Below are 20,115 nucleotides of genomic sequence, written 5' to 3' on the forward strand. Positions count from 1 at the left end.
ATTTTGCTTTAAATATATCATATATGTTCTTAAAAAATTATGTTTTAATGGATAGAGTATTTAAGATGTACTTTACAAATTTAATACAATATATATTTTATAATGCTACCCTCACAAGCAAAACAAGCTAGTGTAATAATGTGTCATAAAATTTCAATACATTTTATTTTGTAAAATAAAATAAAATAAAATATTTTTTCTGGTTTTTCATTCACATTATGTTGCTTTGTATTATTTATTTATTTATTTAGTCATTTAGCAGATGCTTTTATCCAAAGCGACTTACAAATGAGGACAATAAAAGCAGTCAAAACTAACAAAAGAGCAACAATATATAAGTGCAAATGACAAGTCTCGGTTAGCCTAACACAGTACACGTATATATACATACATATATATTAAATATACACATATACACACACACACATACACACATACATACATACATACATATATATACACATATACATATACACACACATACACATATATATATATATATACATACATACATATACATACACATACACACACACACATATACATATATACACATACATATACATACATACATACATACACATACATACACATACACATATATACACATACATATATATATATATATATATATATATATATAATTATATATATACAGGACTTCCTTAAAAACAGCAGCTACATTTTGTTAGACATCATGTGTGCTCGTGTGTATATTAAGAGTGAAAAGGCAAGAGGAAGTGAATGCATTCAGATGAGGTTATGCAATCATGCCCTCTGCGGCGTGTGAATGTGGAAGGGTACACACATCTGATTGAATGCAACTGAACTTCTATTTGCATATGCATGTAGCTGTCATACATGTTTATGGCTTCTTATATAAATGCGTAATGCAAAGATTCACCTCCATCCTCACACTTTTCAGGGGGCTTGGCTTTTTTGACCAGACGAGGGTCCAACCACGTAGTCGATTTTGTGTTGTGGCTATAAAACAAAAAAGAAAATGCATTAGATATTAGAGCTGTATTTAGACCAGTATTTCACAAGCGATTTTGGGCTACATACCAGCATGATACTGATACTGTTTGATACTGTTTTGTTCTTCTTTCATTAAAATAAACTAGACCGTTACTTTCATCTAATGAACTTTAATGAACTGATTGATCGCAAGCAGTTGGACTGAACATGTTCATTTATTATTATGAATTGATTCATTAGTTGATTAATTCATTGTTATTACTTTTTGTCAATTTTTTTATTTTTTATTATTATTTAGGTCTATTTTTGACATTGCATTGACCTCAGTTTGAGACCCGCTGATTTAGACTAATGCAAATTTATTATAAAGCCTTGGCAGGTCAAAGAGGGTGAGGTTTTCAATGGCCTGTAGTTATAAGTCTTATAAACTGAACTGGAAAATGTTTGGAACCACTAAAATATTTATGATTGTGACCCCAAATGCACACACACACAAACAGAACTTTGACTCTGTTCTTTAAAGAGCATCTAGGCCACACTGCGAGCTATATTTATTCTTTCATTCTGACAGCTCTGCTCTTGACTTTTAAAAGCAACACTACTTTTTCAGAGTGAGAAAAACATCAGATATCAGCAAGATGGGGAGAGAAAGTGATAAAGCATGCCGCTTGTGAAAATAGAAATTGGAATACTATGTTGATGGAGTTTGAGATTTGACCTGAATAGAATCAGACAGCAGCTCTATGGAGGGGAAAATGTGCTGCCTGCTAACAAATATTGCTGCCTATAAAAGGAAATACTGGAGAACAAATTTAAAGCCAGTAAATAAAAACGTTGTATAAATAGACAATTTGCATATACTGTAATGTCTTTGCATATAACAACTGCGTCAAAATATTACTTTAAGAACCTCCAGCAATAAAAAACGAAAACACTCCACAGGAATACTACAGTGGCATAATAAATGCAAAACAAAACACAAAAACAAACAAAACAATATCCTGTGGTATTGTGAATAGTGCATCAAATCCCACATGACATTCAGTGGTATGAAACAATAATACACACAAAAACAATATTCTGTGATATACAGTGTGTCAAATCAGATGGTGTTAAGTAATGTGACAACAACAACAACAAAAAATCATCAAGACACATGCGGTTCCAAAGGTACTGTATAAAGCCATGGGTTCAAAGTAACCACAAAAAAACGTCTGTAATGGATAATATTAATGTTAAGCATTATTTACAGAATTTACAAATAGATTTTATAAATAATGTAAAATATATTTGTAATTTACACACTTTTCATCAAAATTGTTAACCTCTACCATAGCTCTGTAATCTCATGATAAAATATGTCCATGTACATGATTAAACACAAATAGTAGCCTATCTAACTGAAAGTGATGCAACAAGTTTTGAATATGCACATGTAACTGAAAATTACATAACTGAATAACTGAAATTACAGTGATATCTTTAAAGTAACTGCACTTTTTTTTTTTATATGAAATGCACTTTTATCTGTTAATACATCCATATTCCCAATGCTATGAATGGGCCGTAGACTAGAAGGTGACCCGAAATTTATGAGTACAGCAGCAGCCCTCATGCAGTTAAGTGAAGTCTAAATCTCTCCTCTGACGGCCACACACACTTACTCTATGAAGTAGACCATGCCTGTCTCCGTGTAGGCCATTTCCCAGTTGTATGGCAGGGGCTCCAGGCTTTCGTCTCTGGCTAAAGAGCTCCAGGTGCGGACTTCCAGAGTCCCACTGCCACCTGCACTGCCTCCACCACTGGACTGAGTGTAGCTGGGCACAGCTTTCCTCCACTCCTCTGTCCTCTCTGCAGAAGGAAAGAAGATAAACAATGCAAAACTAACACAGGAGAAGGATTTGCATGTCAAAGTAAGATGGTGTGCAAGCAAGATCTTTTCCTGTTTCAGGTTCATTACAGAAAAAGTATTTATATAATTATTATTATCACAAATTAATGCTACATAAATATCTTGTAATTTTTTTATTTTTGCATCATAATACTCTATAGCATACACTGTATATATAAAATATATAAACGTGAACCTCTTGCTACTACTATATAGCAAATCTCAGTTTGATTGTTATATTGTCAAAAATTGTTGGAAAACGATTTTATTCGGCCAGCGATATATCAAACATTGGATATATAGTACATCCTATCTACTTATGTAAAGCAATATATATTAGGCCTATATGGCAAATTGCGGCTATGTAATAATTTATATCATCACAAAATGTAAACGTATTATCACACAGCTCTATATATAAAGGTGGATATGTATTATATAAATCTTTAACCGCATAAATGCAATATACTATAACAAATCTCAACAGCCTGATTTTTTTTATTTTGTCGCAAAATGTAACTATTATCGCCTGGCTCTTTACATAAAGTTGGATATATATAAGTATTTGCAACTTTATCCTCACACATACAATATACTCTTGCAAGGTGATATATAATCCCAGATGCTTGATTGTTTATATTGTCGCAAAATGTACAATTTTATCATTGCTCAGCACTATATATAAAATTGGACATATATATTATATCCCGCTTTATCCACAATAATACAGAATACTCACATAAAGCAAAACTATATACAATATTATATAGCAAATCTCAACTGCCAGATTTATTTAGTCTCAGAAACTAACTATATATTCTCCTAGCTTTTTATATAAAGTTGAATATATAAGTATGTCCAATTTAATCCACACACATACAGTATATTTGCCTGGGTGATATATATTATAGTAAATCTCAAATGCCTGATCGCTTGTTACAAAATGTAAACTATATTATTGCCAAGCTCTAATCTGCTAAATGCGACTAAGGCATGAAGATATTAAAGGAACACGCCACTATTTTTGAAAATAGGCTCATGTTCCAACTCCTCTAGAGCTAAACAGTTGAGTTTTACCGTTTTCGAATCCATTCAGCCGATCGCCGGGTCTGGCGGTAGCACTTTTAGCTGTAGCTTAGCATAGATCATTGAATCTGATTAGACCGTTAGCATCTCGCTCAAAAATGACAAAAGTTTCGATATTTTTCCTATTTAAAACTTGACTCTTCTTTAGTTACATCGTGTACTAAGACCGACGTTCTCCAGGCGGAATGATAATCCGCAGTGCCTGAAAATAGGCTAACTTCCATCAACATAACCAACTACACAAACTTAGTGCCGGTCACGTTGGAAGTTACCTAGCTGGGGACTATTTTCAGGCGCTGCATAATATCATTGCGCCTGCTGCACCCATGGTACGGCAGCAAAGTTCCTTGATTATTACGCCAGAATGAGAGTATAGTTCCTAGCCATATCGGCCTAGAAAATCGCAACTTTTCATTTTCCGTCGGTCTTAGTACACGATGTAACTACAGAAGAGTCAAGTTTTAAATAGGAAAAATATCAAACCTCTTTGGTCATTTTTGAGCGAGATGGTAACGGTCTAATCAGATTCAATGATCTATGCTAAGCTACAGCTAAAAGTGCTACCGCCAGACCCGGAGATTGGCTGAATGGATTCGAAAATGGTAAAACTCAATTGTTTAACTCTAGGGGAGTTGAAAAATTAGCCTATTTTCAAAAATAGTGGAGTGTTCCTTTAAGATATTATAAACATTAACATTAAGCTTTTCTGTAAAGCTGCTTTGAAACAATGTGTATTGTGAAAAGCCCTATACAAGTACATTTTGACTTGGCTATTATAGCATGCAACAGGATTCTGAGGTGTCTTATCAAACATCACTAATTTATAAAATTGCAAGTTCTAATCTGATGGATTCTGCATGGACCTACACATCATCTGAATATTTTGAGTAAATGTACATAATTTAATGCAGTAATATAAATATAAAAAAAGGCTACAGCATTGTACTTTATTTCCGCAGCACTGCAGCACAGGAAGAAATGCCCGTGGTAACAGCAGCTGTCTGTGTTTGTATGTAACATCAGTAAGTATGCATGTGCATGCATGATAACTAATTCGCTGCCATTTTCCCTCTCTTTAAACACACTTGAAGTGGCAGAAGACTTTAAAGCAAATATGACACTATTCTGCGACAAGGACACTCCCCATTAAACGTCTCTTTTAACATGAGCCAAGGGATTACTTACTTCAGCGAATATTCAACAACTAGTCCCTCTCCACTGGCTTTTGCCAAGGCTGGGAGGGAAGACCTCATCAGTCCCAGTAGTCAAACATGACTATACAAACACAGCAGCTTTTAATTAATATACCAATACATCGCAGGAAACAACAACTGTGTCAAGAGTTGTTTTAAATCGTTTACTTCCAAGATGAGTACAAGGAGATTATAAGAAGGCAAGCAGAAAAATTAAACAAGGGTACTGTAGCGGTCCCATGGTATTAAAGGGAAATACAATAGTACATATACAATAGTACATATATATATATATATATATATATACACACTGAACAAAATTATAAAACATATTTTGTGTGGTACTAATGCATTGCATTGTATGTATTATGCACACTATATTTAACTTTAATCTCTCACACACACATTTGAACACCACAAAATTACCATGGTACTTTCTGTTCGTGAAACTGAAAGTTTAAATCAGTTTATATTTCTTTATCAAGTTACATACACCTACATATCCCACACAGCCTACACACAAACAGATATACCTAATGTAAGTATAATATAGGAACATTACATAAGACATGCATAATTTAAGACGAAAAATACTGCAGATATAAGCTTGGTTCCTCCTGGGGACACTAGAGGCTTATATTGCCTAAAGTCAAAAGCAAGGGTTAAAAGTTAAAGCCCTGTAAACATCTAAACAGCTCATTTATGTTTAAAGCTGATCGACACCAGGGTCACGGACATGAATCCTCCACGCATTAAGCAAGCCATTATGGAGCAATGTGACTCGCTTGCCAAACGCTACTCTGAAGTACTGCAGTATACAAATAGAGAATAAATTTCAGGCCTCGAGCCTTGAAAGCACAACTGCTGATCTCAAAAGGATTATAAGGTTATACTGTGAACTAATGAGAGCATGTGAGCAGGGGGTTTGGCTGTTTTTTAAGCAAAGCTTGCCTCTCGGTGCTGATTTCTCCTTGAGTAGAGGACGGGGTTCTTCTCTGAGAGATCATGTAAGGCCTCAGACTGATCACTTGCACATGAGTGAAGCATACTGCAGGTTAAAGCCTCAAGCACACAGCGATTTTGGCAAAGATTTGCTGTCTGAGACAAATTTCAGGAATATTAAAGACTTCTTTCTTGTGGGGCAAAATCGGCAGCCTTTGATCGCTTCATTTGACATGCTCCCCAACGGCCAATTAATTGACTTTGCGATGGATCTTAACATCCAATGAAGTTCTGACAGTTGCAAAAATTTTGGGTCACAGCTCTGAAGTATGACTACTAATAAAGAACTGACAGGAGCACAGCAGCTGAAGTAAATGACCATTTTTAATAAATTATTTAAATATAAATATTAGATGAAAAGCTTAAACTTAAAAATAAACAAAAATGAAAAATGTTGATTTGGCAGCTATCTGGAATACCTGTAAATACATTTAAGTTGAAGTACTAAAATGACTAAAACTAAAACTGAAATAAAAAATTAATTAAAGCTAAATAGGAAAATGAAAAAACTAATAAATAACAGGAAAATTCCTAAAACTTAAAGTGAAATTAAAATGAAAGCGTAAAATAATAAAAATAAAGCTAACTCAATATATGAATAAATACTATAATAGTATATAAATAATACTAAAATAACACCGGGCCAAAGTCCCAAGATATATATTCCAAGTTTGGGAAAAAAAAAAAAAAAGAGTGATGAAGCACAGTCTGTCTCAACATGGGTGGGAATTTTTAGACTGCAATTGTTCACATTTTGGTTGACAAAAACACACAGATTAAAGTCTGTCCTGACCTGGGATGCCGTTTGGCAGCTGTGGCCGTTCCTCATCCTCTTCCTCCTCAGGGACCACACTGTCCTTGCGGTCCATCTTGCTGACGGAGGTTGTTCGCTTTCGTTGGACTTCGGTGCCATAATCCTCCTCAAACAAAACCTGGTCGACCAGGTCAGGCTGAATCAAGTTGGGCTCCGCAGGAGGTTTGGGAGTGCCATAGAAGTTACCTGAGAAAAATGAAGAGTGCCTTGTTTGAAGACAAAAAAAAAACTCTTTTGATTCATGATACCTTTGAATAAGTCATAAAAGTAGATACTTTGAAACTTTAGAGGTGTGATTCAACGTTTTTGCTACATTAGCTTTGATTTAACAATCCACAAACCTCTACAGTTTGATGAAACAGCTGATTCTGGAACACTGAGACAGGAGCTGCCTGCAAATTTATCTCTTTATCTCTACCTTCGCTTACTTCCTTAGTCCCCGCTATCTCAAAAACTGAGGTGTCGACTATCCAATATGCAGTGTGAAATGTTATACTCTTTCCATTCGGTGGTGCCTTGAAAGTAATTACACTCACCACTGGATTCAGTAATGAAACTTTTCCCACTATCTTCTCATGCAAAAATCAGTTCATTAATATGCATCAGAAACAATGGTACAGCCAATCAGTGGAGCAGCATAATGTATTCAAATGAATTTCTAATTTGGTGGTACATGTCAATGTGTGTGTATGTGTGTTCGTATGGGTTGAAGGGTTATGCTTCATTATTTCCCCTTGATGTAAGACTAAAGAAATTACTTTCAGTATGATTAGATTCAACCAATGGAAAGACATTTTTTTCAAATCAACTGTTCAACGTTCACCAATTATACACAGATTACTTTAAATTATCCAAATTTGTTGTTTTGTTTGTTCGCGCCCTTCATCCTGAAAATAAATATGCTGCCCCTAGACATCCTTAACATCCGTCTATGAAAAAAAAAACAGCTTTTTAAGGTCACATATTCATCTTTTGCCAATGTAAAATATAATCCTTGTAATCAGTCGAAATATTAATTCTTTCCTTTTTAGACTGTAAATTCTAAAGAGTTTAATTAGCAAATAGAAACTGAAACCATGTGGGAATAGGCTTTTTCACAAGCAATTAACTACTGTTGACAACTTCGCTCACCTCTCATGAATATGCAGTGATGAATATTCACTCTATCCCTCTCTGTCTCTCTTCATTATACAAATGAGATCTCCTGCTATCCAGTGTCACAGTGTAAGGAAACTTTCTGTGCAGCTACCATAACATTTTTTACACATTTTGTGCGTCATCATGCAAAAACATCATGTTTCCAAAACTATAGTCTCACTGAGAAAGACATTTGAACATCGGCGTAAATTCCGGTCCAGTTTGCAGCTTATTCTGGCGAAGAGCTGCACAATTTGGTGGGAAGAGATGCTTGAACATTTAAACCAACTTAACCACAGTTTGACCTTGTTGATGTGACATAAAGAGGCAAATAAACCTATGAAGCAGCACAACTGTTTTCCCACACTGATGAAAACAAGAAATGTTTCTTGTGCAGCAAGTCTGCATATTAGAATGATTTCTGGATGATCATGTGACACTGGAGTAATGATGCTGAAAATTCAGCTTTGACATCACAGGATTTAATTACATTTTCAAATGTAGGCTAATTAAATAGAGAAGTTTTGTTTTAATTGTTATCGTATTTCACAATATTACTGTTTTACTGTATTTTTGATCAAATAAATGCAGCCTTGGTGAGCATAAGAGACTTTCCATACTAGAGGAGTTGCAACATACTGTAATGTTGGATGTTGGATGTCAGACTTACTGTACAACTGTAGTGTACCGAACAACTTCTCTTCACCAGCAATGAGATGAAGACTTCTTCAATCACAGATAAACACACACTTTATTATATACAACATGGTTTGTAATAAATGCTAGGTAAGTGCTTGGCTAATTAAAGCTGTTGCATGACGCTGTAACCCTGATTAATCACCACATACACACTCAGCTAACCATGAATCAGAAGGTATGCTCTACACTCAGAATCAGAGCAGATTTACAGCGTCATCTGTCGCCAGTAATCTGCAGAGAGCCGTATAATCCCACCACGAGGGAAACGTTGTCCCAGCATTCTCTTAACGATATCAAAAATATTTTGGTGCACATAAAGCGCAGCTATAACATTAAAATAGATCAAATGATGGAATGTGGAGAGATTGCAGAGATTTATGGTCTTTACACAACATAAGAGGTCCAAAATGGCATCCACTATTCAGCAAATTCATTATAAAAAAATGTGTATTTGTGGGAATTTCTGAAAATTGCTAAGAAATGTCATATTTCCCTCCATAACACTAATGAAACATAAATATACTAAAATGTATCTGAAAAACATTTATTTCATACTAAGTATACTACAAATATATTTACATATTTATGTACTTAATACTGTAAAAACACGTTGCAATTGTACTTTTAGTATACTAAACTGGTATACTTAAATCTGCTAAATTGGAACAACGAATTTTGTATTTATTGCACTTTAATTGTGTGGAAGTAGTGCTGATGTCCAACTAAAGATATACTCAAGTATATTTGATTGTGCTAAGGTGGACCTATTGCAAGTATACTTCAGGTACACTTTAAATATTTTGCATTTAAAGACTGATATTATTCAAAGATCATACAATCCTCATCAACAAGTGACATTAAAAAAAAAACATTATAGGCATAATATTAAGAAATGTGCATTGTGCACAAGTGGCACTCCAAATAAAGTTTAATTATAATTTTTATATCAGTAAGTCTTGAGCGACATGTCAGTAAATATGTTAATAGATTTGAACCATACTTAGTATGAAATAAATGCATTTTAAATATATTAGTTTTTTACTAGAGCCATTCCTCTGCTATCTACATTCTTAAAATGAAATGTCTAGATTTTTACCCCCATGTATAACTGTTGTCACAATTCAAACAACTTAACAGCTCTAAAAATAGAATTTTCATTATCCAACATATAAATACTTTATGTATTTACAGAATCAAAGATCATCTTTCTTTAACCTGTCATTCAGTGAGAATTATTCCAAGTGAGCACAGGACATCTATCCATTCATTGGACTAAAAATGATGTTGATATGTGACTCAACAGGCAGTAAGTACAGTGTATTGTGCCACAGTCTATTCATGTTTACAGATCGCCCCCATTGAGATTCTTTATGTCTGTGTGCTTTCAACGAGCGCTAAATCTTTATTGATCAGGATCAACTCTTAATTCAACCAAGCTTGCTTAGACAGGATTACATTAAAAGCTGCCTTGAGGGTTGTAAATGTATCCACACTACTGGAATGAGGGAATCAGAAATGCCTAGCATCTGTTTGCTATTGCTCAAGCATGACCACAGAGAGACAGTAAATGTTGTAAATCTATATAATGCTGTCTCAAGGATAAAATGTCATTGCAGTAAATATTTTGTAAAACCGGATTGTGACTTCCTGATGGTGAACTATTCCTTTAAGGAACAGTCTGCCGGGATTAGTGTACGTCTGTGTGTTAGCATGCATGCGTGTGTGTCCTAGGATCAGAATGTCTCCCTCTTTGAGAGCAGAGCACATATGGGCATTTCCTACTGGCATGGCTCCCTGTCCCAGCAGGCTTTGCCTGGCATGACTCCGGTCCCACTGTCGACATGGGGCCACAGTGAATGCACTCGCCTGGCACGCTATCTGTCTCTCAGGACAGAGACATCCAAACCCACCAGACTGCAGAGGGGAGGATAAACACACAAAGCTTTTTTGTGCTTCATTAATGAAGAAAAAAGAAAGTGCTCTGAAAATAAATGATATATAGCATTCGAAAGAGTCTCTTGTGCTCACCAAGGCTGCATTTATTTGATCAAAGACACAGTAAAAAGTGTAATATTGTGAAATATTATTACAATTTAAAATAACTGCATTCTATTTAAATGTATTCTAAAATATAATTTAGTCCTGTGATGCAAAGCTGAATTTCCAGCATCATTACTCCCGTCTTCAGTGTCAGATGATCCTTCAGAAATCATGCTGATTTGCTGCTCATGAAACATTTATTATTATTATTAGCAATGCTGAAAACAGTTGGGCTGCTTAATATTTAAGTGGAAAGAGTGATACAATTTTTTCCAGGATGCGTTGATGAATAGAAAGTTCAAAAGAACAGCATTTATTTGAAATAGAAATCATTCTAAATGTCTTTACTGTCACTTTTGATCAATTTAATGCCTCCTTGCTAAATAAAATAATATTTTTTTAAACTTTAAAAGTCAGTGCATGCGCACATGTGTGCGTGTGCGTGCATTACTTTTTTGCTAGGGAAATCCAAAGAAAAAAAATATACTTTTTTTTTCTCCAATATTTGTTTGCATTTTCTTTGCATATTTTCATAAGTACAAATATGCTTATATCTTGACTCATAATTGAATAGAAAGTTCAAAAGAACAGCATTTATTTGAAATAGAAATCATTCTAAATGTCTTTACTGTCACTTTTGATCAATTTAATGCCTCCTTGCTAAATAAAATAATATTTTTTTAAACTTTAAAAGTCAGTGCATGCGCACATGTGTGCGTGTGCGTGCACACATTTTGTACATAATTTGTTTACATATCATGTTTACACATATTTACACATCATGACCAATTTACATATTATAAAAAATTAACAAATGGTCAGTAAAAAAATAACTACACACCTTTGTACCTTATTTACCCCTAAAAGATGCATTTTAGAACCTTAAAGGTACATATTTGAACCTCAAGTGTACATATAAGTATCTACAGTAAACAGTACCGCTTTTGTACCTTTTTCTGAGAGACACACAGACGCACAATATAAACGATTGTCTAATTAGCTTAGCATGAAAAGGAGCTAGGTATTGCTTTTTAGCTCCTTTCATAGAACGTTTGTTGAGGAAAAAAAATATTTTGTACTCTATTGGCAGAAAGACTGCCATTTTTGTCTTCCCTATGTGTCCTTTTTCAGCAGTTTACCTCAAGCTCTGCAAAGCATGTTTGCATGGTGTAAACCCCGTGCTAACTGACTCACTGCCTGTAAGATTTGTAGGCTAAATCCATAGTTCATTTTTGAGGCTGCACTGTCATGGAATTATTTTTGGACAAGATAAATGCCTCGAGGTGCTGGTGACAGAGTTCACGTCAGTCAAGTAAACAACATGACTATCGGATCTTAACACTAGAGGTGCATTTCCAGAAATGGCAGTGTTTGACAGGCAGCATAAGAGTAGAGTTTAAGTTTTCGGTTAAACTTAGATTTCATGGTCTCTAAACGAAAAAAGCTTCATTGCATTCGATGTGAATTTCACCTGCCAGGTGAAAACCATAACAAGAAATAGCACACCTCTTCTCAACAAGTCACATGATTTGAGAGATCATTCATGTCTGTTTGTATAAAGAATATCAGTGTTTCATACCATCATATGTTCCGCTCTCCAGCAGTAATCCACTCTCTTCCAGGATGCGAAAATCCCCCACGCTGATGAAATTATAGTCTACTCCTGGAACCTCCCCATCTCTGGGCAGCCGGGTGGTACCTTCCAGTAAAACAAACACAATTAGAGACAGTGAGAATATCCTACACCCACAATCATCTTCACTGCAAACTTTGTGTCTGTCTAAACACAGCCTCAGATTGAGCAAAATTAAAATTGGAGTCCCAGCATTTCCTTTTAAAACAAGTGCACTCCATTTGAAACTGTAAATAGAACTCCCATAGATGAGATTTGGAAACTTGGATTCTGAATCTGAGAATCTGGATGGATTATATGGAAATATAGCCAAAATAAGGGGGGTGGTTTTGGCTATTCACAAGGCTTTAAAAGATGAAAAAGCACATGCTTTAACATAATTCCTGTGAAAATAGTCTGGAAACACCACACAGAGAGATGTACTTATTAGTCAAATGGTGTAGAACAAGGACATATTACATCATATCTGAGGAAATCTTGTGTTATTTAGTGTTATTCAAGCATAGTGTAGTCACAGATTGCTCCATTCACAAGGGAGTTGGTGACACAGGTGGAAAGTGTGCACAGACTGCATAAAATGAGATTCAGTCTCCAAAGCATTCGGCATTTTTGAAAACTGTGTCTGCAGTGAAGTAGTCTTTAAAATATACCATATTTTCACCCTTTGGTTGCACAGCCCTGTCAACATTCATTCATTCTAATGTTGTACCAAACTTGTATGACTTACTTTCTTCAGCTGAACACAAAAGCAGATATTTTGCAGAATGTTCAAGCTGTTCTAAAAGCATATCGTGATCTGGGACTGACTAAAGCTCCAAAAAGGGTATAATTTGTCATGAACATCAAAGAGTAATTCTTCATTATTACAGGGGAATTATTCATAATTCTTTTAAACTTCAAATAATTCAGAAATGAAACAAAATGTGTTAATCTAAAAGTTTATTTTTAGACTGTTCGACAGCTGGAAAATAAAAGCTGATGTCTACGTTTATTGCCAGCGATAAATATTGCCAGCCTCTGCTGGCTGTATTTCAAGCTGTTTAAATGGGTCACTTTCTCTCAAGTCTACTTGTAATATCAGTCAAACTTTCTTTTTTTACATCCCTATCTTTGACCTTTACAAATGACAAAAGTATAAAACCAATAAAAATGAACTGATTAAATGTGAATGTGAATGCCAAGTTAGTCACTTTGGACTAGGGATATGCCAGTATCAAATTGTCATGTTGCGATTAATTGCTAATGCTTTTATCACAGTATACGGTATTATCACGGTATTGAAATTTAGTTTGAAAAAAGTGCTGTCATAGATATATCGCATTACCGAATACCGGCACAAGTCTACTTTGGACAAAAGAATCTTCTAAATGCATTCTAAAAAATATCTTTGTTGGTGTTCAGCAGAAGAAAAACAGTCATATGGATTTAAACATGATGACAGAATTTCCATTTTTGGGTGAACTATTAATGGATGTCTGCTTCTTCACCTCTAAACCAAGATAAAAATGTTAATTCTGTGTGTTTAAGCCTGCGTGAGTGTGTTTGCTCAAAAAATATCAAATATAAACCGTACACGTTTGGACCTAATTTCAGAGGTGGGTTGTTTAGCAGCAAAATCCTCATAAGAGACATCAGAGGGTGGCATTTCTTGCGAATAAAAGGCCAAAAATAAAAGATGACATTTCTCGACTCTGTTTGTGTGAGTGCTAGGAAATGCCATCAGGCTCTACTGTCATTTGAAGGACATTTACATTAGAACCAGCAAACTAAAAATGCCAGAGTCAAGTGACTGCGGAGACTTGACTCTAACTTAAGAGCAAATAATATTAAAAACGGGCTCCTTTACACTTTCCTGGGAGAGCAACTGTTTAAATGCCACAAGAAGAGGGAACAGGAACAACGGCACTGGTTACAGATATGTGAATATCCACTGGTAAGGTTAAAAGGGGTTAACTTGTTCCAGATCCATAAAATAAGGATAAAGAATGGAGGAGAATGAAAGAAGAGAATCTTTTCTAGCCACATTATGTTCCATGTCCATCTGAAAGACAATTATTTGCAAATATCTCATGTAAATTGAGTTGATTGTTATGAATTCTATTTTAATAAAATAATACAATATTGTTACGTAGTTTGTTTTTTAAAGGAAATTAATGCTTTTATTCAGCAAAAATTCATGAAACTGATCAAAACTGACAGAAAAGATTCATAAAAGAATTCTCTCAAATAAATGCTGTTCTTTTGAATTTTTTAATCAAAGAATGCAAAAAAATAAGAAAAAAAAGACGTAAATCGCCATATCAATATGATTTCTGAAAATTCAGTTTTGCCATAACAGGAATAAATTAATTTAAAATATATTACAATATAAAATCAAATTTTTGTTATTGTAATCATTTTTTCACAATATTACTGTTTTACCATACTTTTAATCAAATAAATGCAGCCTTGGTGAGCATAAGAGACTGAAAAAAATAAAAATACAAATACAAACCTTACAAATTCCTAACTTTTGAAATAGTACTTAAATTAAAATACTTAGAAAATACACATAATACATCAAAACTTTATTTATAATATTACATTTACATCTAAGCCAAAATATTAGAAATCACAAGTGAATGATCAGAGTACAGTAAATCTGACTGTCTTAAATATTCTCTCATTGTTAAACTATCCCAGACTTTTTTTTTGCAAAATGCAACACCTCTTCCGCAAACGCATTACGTCTTTGCGACAAACCGTCTCAGTAGAAACTAATGCATTCACAGCTCTGACGCAGCGTAAACTCTGGTGCGCCCAAAGCCTTGTAAACAAAGACTGTGATGGGAGCAGGTTATGTAATAACAGCCAGTTACATCTTAGTCGACCTCTGAAGTCAGTTTAATCACAGGCCCGTTCTAAAAGAAGTCCGCAGATCCCCCGGGCGAGCACCTGCTCCGGCTGCATTCTGGTGGAGAAGGGATGTGAGTGGCACCTTAGGCTGCTCTTTATTCCTCTCCGTCAGAGGAGCTTTTAAGAGCTTTTGTTCATAGCTCCATAAAGCAGCTTTGTGACTGCAAACACTGGAGGCTCTCTCTTCCTCCAACTCTTTTTCCTATACCCTGCCGTTTCAGGCTCTTCTCATAACTTACTGACTAAGGTAAAGAGAGAAAAAGAGAGGGGAGTAACTAGACCAAGAACAGAGTGACCTAAGGACAAGAGAAGAGGATGCTATGCTTAAATTGGCATCCAGTGTAAATTCTTTGTCATTTTATTTTAATTTGGATTGTCTCAAGCCTGCTAATTTTCCATAAACATCAAAGAGTAATTCTTCATTCTTTGGGGGGAATTATTCATAATTAATTCTTCTTTTAAACTTCAACAATTTCAGAAATAAAACAAAAATGTGTTAATCAGAAAGTTTATTTTTAGACTGTTCGACAGCTGGGAAATAAAAGCTGATGTCTAACATTTATTGCCAGCGATAAAATGCACAGCTAAACAGCTTCCGCTGGCTGTATTTCAAGCTGTTTAAATGGGTCACTTTCTCTCAAGTCCACTTTATAATATCAATCAAGCTTTCTTTATAACCTTGTCTTTCACCTTTACAAATGACAGGTGGTTTTTTTGTTGCTGTTCCTTTAAGAAGTCTACGTAAACGCCCTCTGCACACGTGACACCAGTAACGGCGCTTTGCTGCGCTTTTACTCGAGAGCTGCTTGTTTGCTGTCAAGTCTAATATGGTTTGCACCGCCCCAGGCTGCCTTCAATAACAGCCTCTTTGCAATAGTATTTGATTTTGACAGCTTCACAAAACAATTGGTGATGAGCGTGATGATCATGGATTGTTAAAAATAAACTTTAGCTGCTTATTTCTAACGCTGAAATCCTTCAGAAGGATATTCAGAGTGACAGGAGCTACAAAGAGCAAGAAACAGCTTGAGGTATTGCAGACTTCTATTGTTTTGCAAAAAACATTGCAGAACATTAATTTAGGAAAACAGTTACTATACATTCCACAGCATAAGCTATATCTCATTATATACTGTATTTTCTAGCATAATACAACTAGTAAGACTTCAGTAAAGACACTTTCAATTGATCAAAAGCGACAGTAAATATATTTATAATGTAAGATTTATATTTTTAATAAGCACTGTTCTTTTGAAGTTTCTATTCATTCAAGAATTCTGAAAAAAATGTATCATGGTTTTCACAAAAACATGAAGCAGCACAACGGTTTTCAACATTGATAATAAGAAGAAATGTTTCTTGATCAGCAAATCAGCATTTGCTGCTCAAGAAACATTTCTTATTATTATCAATGTTGAAAACAGTTGTGCTGCTTCATATTTTTGTGAATAATATGATATTAGAATGACTTCTGAAGAATCACGTGACACTGAAGACTGGTGTAATGATGCTAAAAACTCCATCACAAGGAATACATTACTTTTTAAAATATATTCAAATAAAGAAAAGTTACATTGTAATATTTCACAGTGTTTTTGTTGTACTTTAGGTAGTGTATATCATAATCAATTTTCAAATGTTTCTTTTTTACCAGATTTATCAAAATGTATTCAGGCTTGTTTCAGGTTCATTTTGGTTTTGTCACAACTTGCATTAAAATGAATTTGTATATCAATAACAAATACATTTTTCAGGTTTGGTGCATTCTATAACAAGTTACAATTGCTTAGGAAGGTATGTTTTTCCTAAAAAACAGACTGAAATTATTTTATGAAAAAGGTAAACAGATTATGCTGCAGGTAGCATGCAAGAAAGACGTCAATTTTTTTTTGCGGTGAAATGCCACGTACTAAAGTGTCGTAGTAAATTTGCCCCTGTTTCATGACACATTTGTCACAGTCACTTATCAAATTAGACTAAATAGGGAATAACGAACTTGCTGAATGAGAAACTAATGAGCAGTGTGCTACTGCTTGGAGAAGAAACATTCTCTCAGAAAGCCACTCCACAACTCTCAAGAGAAACAGCATCTCATGCGGCGCATCACAGAGGAGAGCTGGCGGTGTGCTGCAGAGGGCCAGACCAACAAGAGAGATTTTGCCTGAGGAGAGGCTCTGTCTCCTCAACTACACTAACAGACACACCAGTGTGAGAAATGGCCAAAGGATTCATTCTAAACACCAAATGGAAAAAGAATGAGAGGTAAGATGAGATAACCAGACTGCCAGAAAAAGACAGAGAGGACATATATATATGCTTAAATGTAATTACCACGATCAAGGTCCAGAAACGTAACAAGGAGATCGGTAAAGTAATCCCATGTGACATCAGGGGTTCAACCGTAATTTTACGAAGCTACGAGAATACTTTTTGTACGCAAAGAAAACAAAAATAATGTCATTATTTAACAATTCGTCTCCTCCGCGTCACCCTGGTGCCGCAGCTGACACGTTTCTGGACCTTGATCGTGGTACTTACATTGCTGTCTATGGGAGGGTCAGAGAGCTCTCAGAATTCATCAAAAATATCTTAATTTGTGTTTCGAAGATGAACGAAGGTCTTACGGGTTTAGAACGACATGAGGGTGAGTAATTAATGACAGAATTTTCATTTTTGGGTGAACTATCCCTATCTAAATCTAAAATAAAATAATAAAATACAATAAAATAGTAAAAAGTAAAATAAAGTAAAATAAAAAAGTAAAATGAAATAAAAAGTAAAATTAATAAAATAAAATGACAAAATAAAGTCAAAAGTAAAATAAAGTACAATAAAAAGAAATCTATTTATTTAATATATTTGATATGCATATGTATTTAATTATATTTTCTATAATGTATTTGACAGGCTCTTTCTTCCTAACTAAATTAATAGACACACCAGTGTGAGAAATGACCAAATAATTTTATTGTATTTTTAAAAAATATACATATTTGTTCATTTTACACATTTTATTACCATTACTGGCACTTCTTCAGTATCAGTATTTTCATATGTATGAAAAAGCTTGTTTAAAACAATATTGCAAATAAAACATGTAAGTAAATTTAAATAAATACATTTCATTTAACAAATAAATATGAATATAAATAGAAATGAACTGACTGGCTCTGTCTGTGTGTGTGTGTGTGTGTGTGTGTGTGTGTGTGTACCTGGTATTTATCACGGAGAGAGAGAGAGAGAAAGGCAAACAGAAATTTAGAAAACCTATCAAAGTTTATGGAAACAGAAGTAGGTACGGGATACGTTACTGCTCGGAGGTTGCTCTTTCATAAGATAATGAGACTTAACGGGTTCTTAGCCCATTTAAAGCATACAACTTCTGGAAAAAAAAATCACATGATTGAGTCTTAAAAATTAGACATTTGTTGACATATTGTAAGAGTATAGAGCTATACAATGAATATGAATGGTATAGCTCTGTTCATTTGATCAAAAAGTTCTTAAAAAACAATGTTAAGATCTCTTGTGAAACCTTAGGAGACACAAAGGAAAAATTACAGGACAAAAAAATCTAAGAAGCATAAAACAAAACTTATGAAATATGTCAAATTATGGAATTAAAATAGAAGCAAAAGTTCAATTTACTCTGGCTAGGAAAGAAAAATAAAGACATGCCATACGTGATCCTGCTTTCCTACGGGTACATTCACTGTACAAAAATACCTTCTATTAGTGCCCAATTGTTTTTCATTTTCTAGGACTAGAGTGACATCTTACTCTGCACATACACGCGCACACCCGGTGTGAGAGCCAGCTGCACAAAACAACATGGCGTTATACTTATAAGCTTTGCTAACTCAGAAAAGACTTCACAGACAAGCTGACACAGTGTCGAAAGCAACTGTGAAAAGTGAAACCTAATGAAAACCCTCCACACAGAACTTTTAAAAGCCTCACTTTCCCTCTTTCTGCCATACTCCAAAGAAGCAACTCTGGGAGAGTTCACAGAGAGTTGGGGAAAGTTGCTCTGCAGAAGAAGACAGAGGATGTTTGCTGATATAGACTGAGGGTGGATGAGAAAATGAAGGGAAACAGAAAGAGAGAGAGAGAGAGAGAGGAGTCCAACCGCACAACTCGAGGGAGGAGAACAAATGCTATTAAAGGGGTCATATGAGATATCACATTTTCTTTGATCTTTGGTTAAAAAAAAAGGAAAAGAAAAAAAGTTTATTAAAACATGCTTTAAATGTAAAAACCAACTCATTATAAAATCATTGATTATGTCAAAAACCCACATTCACAAAACATATCCTTCCGAATGATCTCAACATTAAAAAAGAAGTTCATTTTCATTTGTAAGTTTAATTTTAAGATTTGTGATTTATTCTTAACAATGTCCCTGATCATTTCAATCTGGATTTACCATTCATATGACACATTTCAATGCAGATTAGGTTATTAATCTTTGACAATAATGTTCAGTTTTTGTAAATATTGTCAGATTAGTGAACAGATTGTTCTTTTGAGTCTGATCTTTTTTTAATGAACCTATTTTTTGCATCACTTACAAAAATATAACATTTACCAAAATAAAATACAAAAATAAAATAAAACACTTACAAATAATTACAAAAACAAAACAAATACAAAACACTTACAAAAATTAAATTAAATACAAAATTAAAATTAATGTACACAAATTGATGTACACTTGTTCATATGTGTTGATTCTTGTTTACAAAAT

General features: G+C 34.4%; 1 protein-coding gene across 1 annotated transcript in view; it reads right to left on the reverse strand.

Annotated features, from left to right (window-relative positions):
* LOC107666974 (membrane-associated guanylate kinase, WW and PDZ domain-containing protein 3-like) overlaps positions 1–20,115 on the reverse strand; it is a 55,414-nt gene that overhangs the window by 17,140 nt on the left and 18,159 nt on the right. Inside the window, exons 3-7 of the mRNA XM_016458529.1 lie at positions 19,149–19,185; positions 12,420–12,539; positions 6,944–7,150; positions 2,643–2,829; positions 905–984 (exon numbers count right to left, since the gene is read on the reverse strand). Coding sequence (XP_016314015.1) covers positions 905–984; positions 2,643–2,829; positions 6,944–7,150; positions 12,420–12,539; positions 19,149–19,185 — 631 coding nt within the window. The remainder of the gene's footprint in view (positions 1–904; positions 985–2,642; positions 2,830–6,943; positions 7,151–12,419; positions 12,540–19,148; positions 19,186–20,115) is intronic.

This window comes from Sinocyclocheilus anshuiensis, unplaced genomic scaffold (genome assembly GCF_001515605.1).
Source record: "Sinocyclocheilus anshuiensis isolate Anshui unplaced genomic scaffold, SAMN03320099.WGS_v1.1 scaffold615, whole genome shotgun sequence".
In the NCBI taxonomy this organism is placed as follows: domain Eukaryota; kingdom Metazoa; phylum Chordata; class Actinopteri; order Cypriniformes; family Cyprinidae; genus Sinocyclocheilus; species Sinocyclocheilus anshuiensis.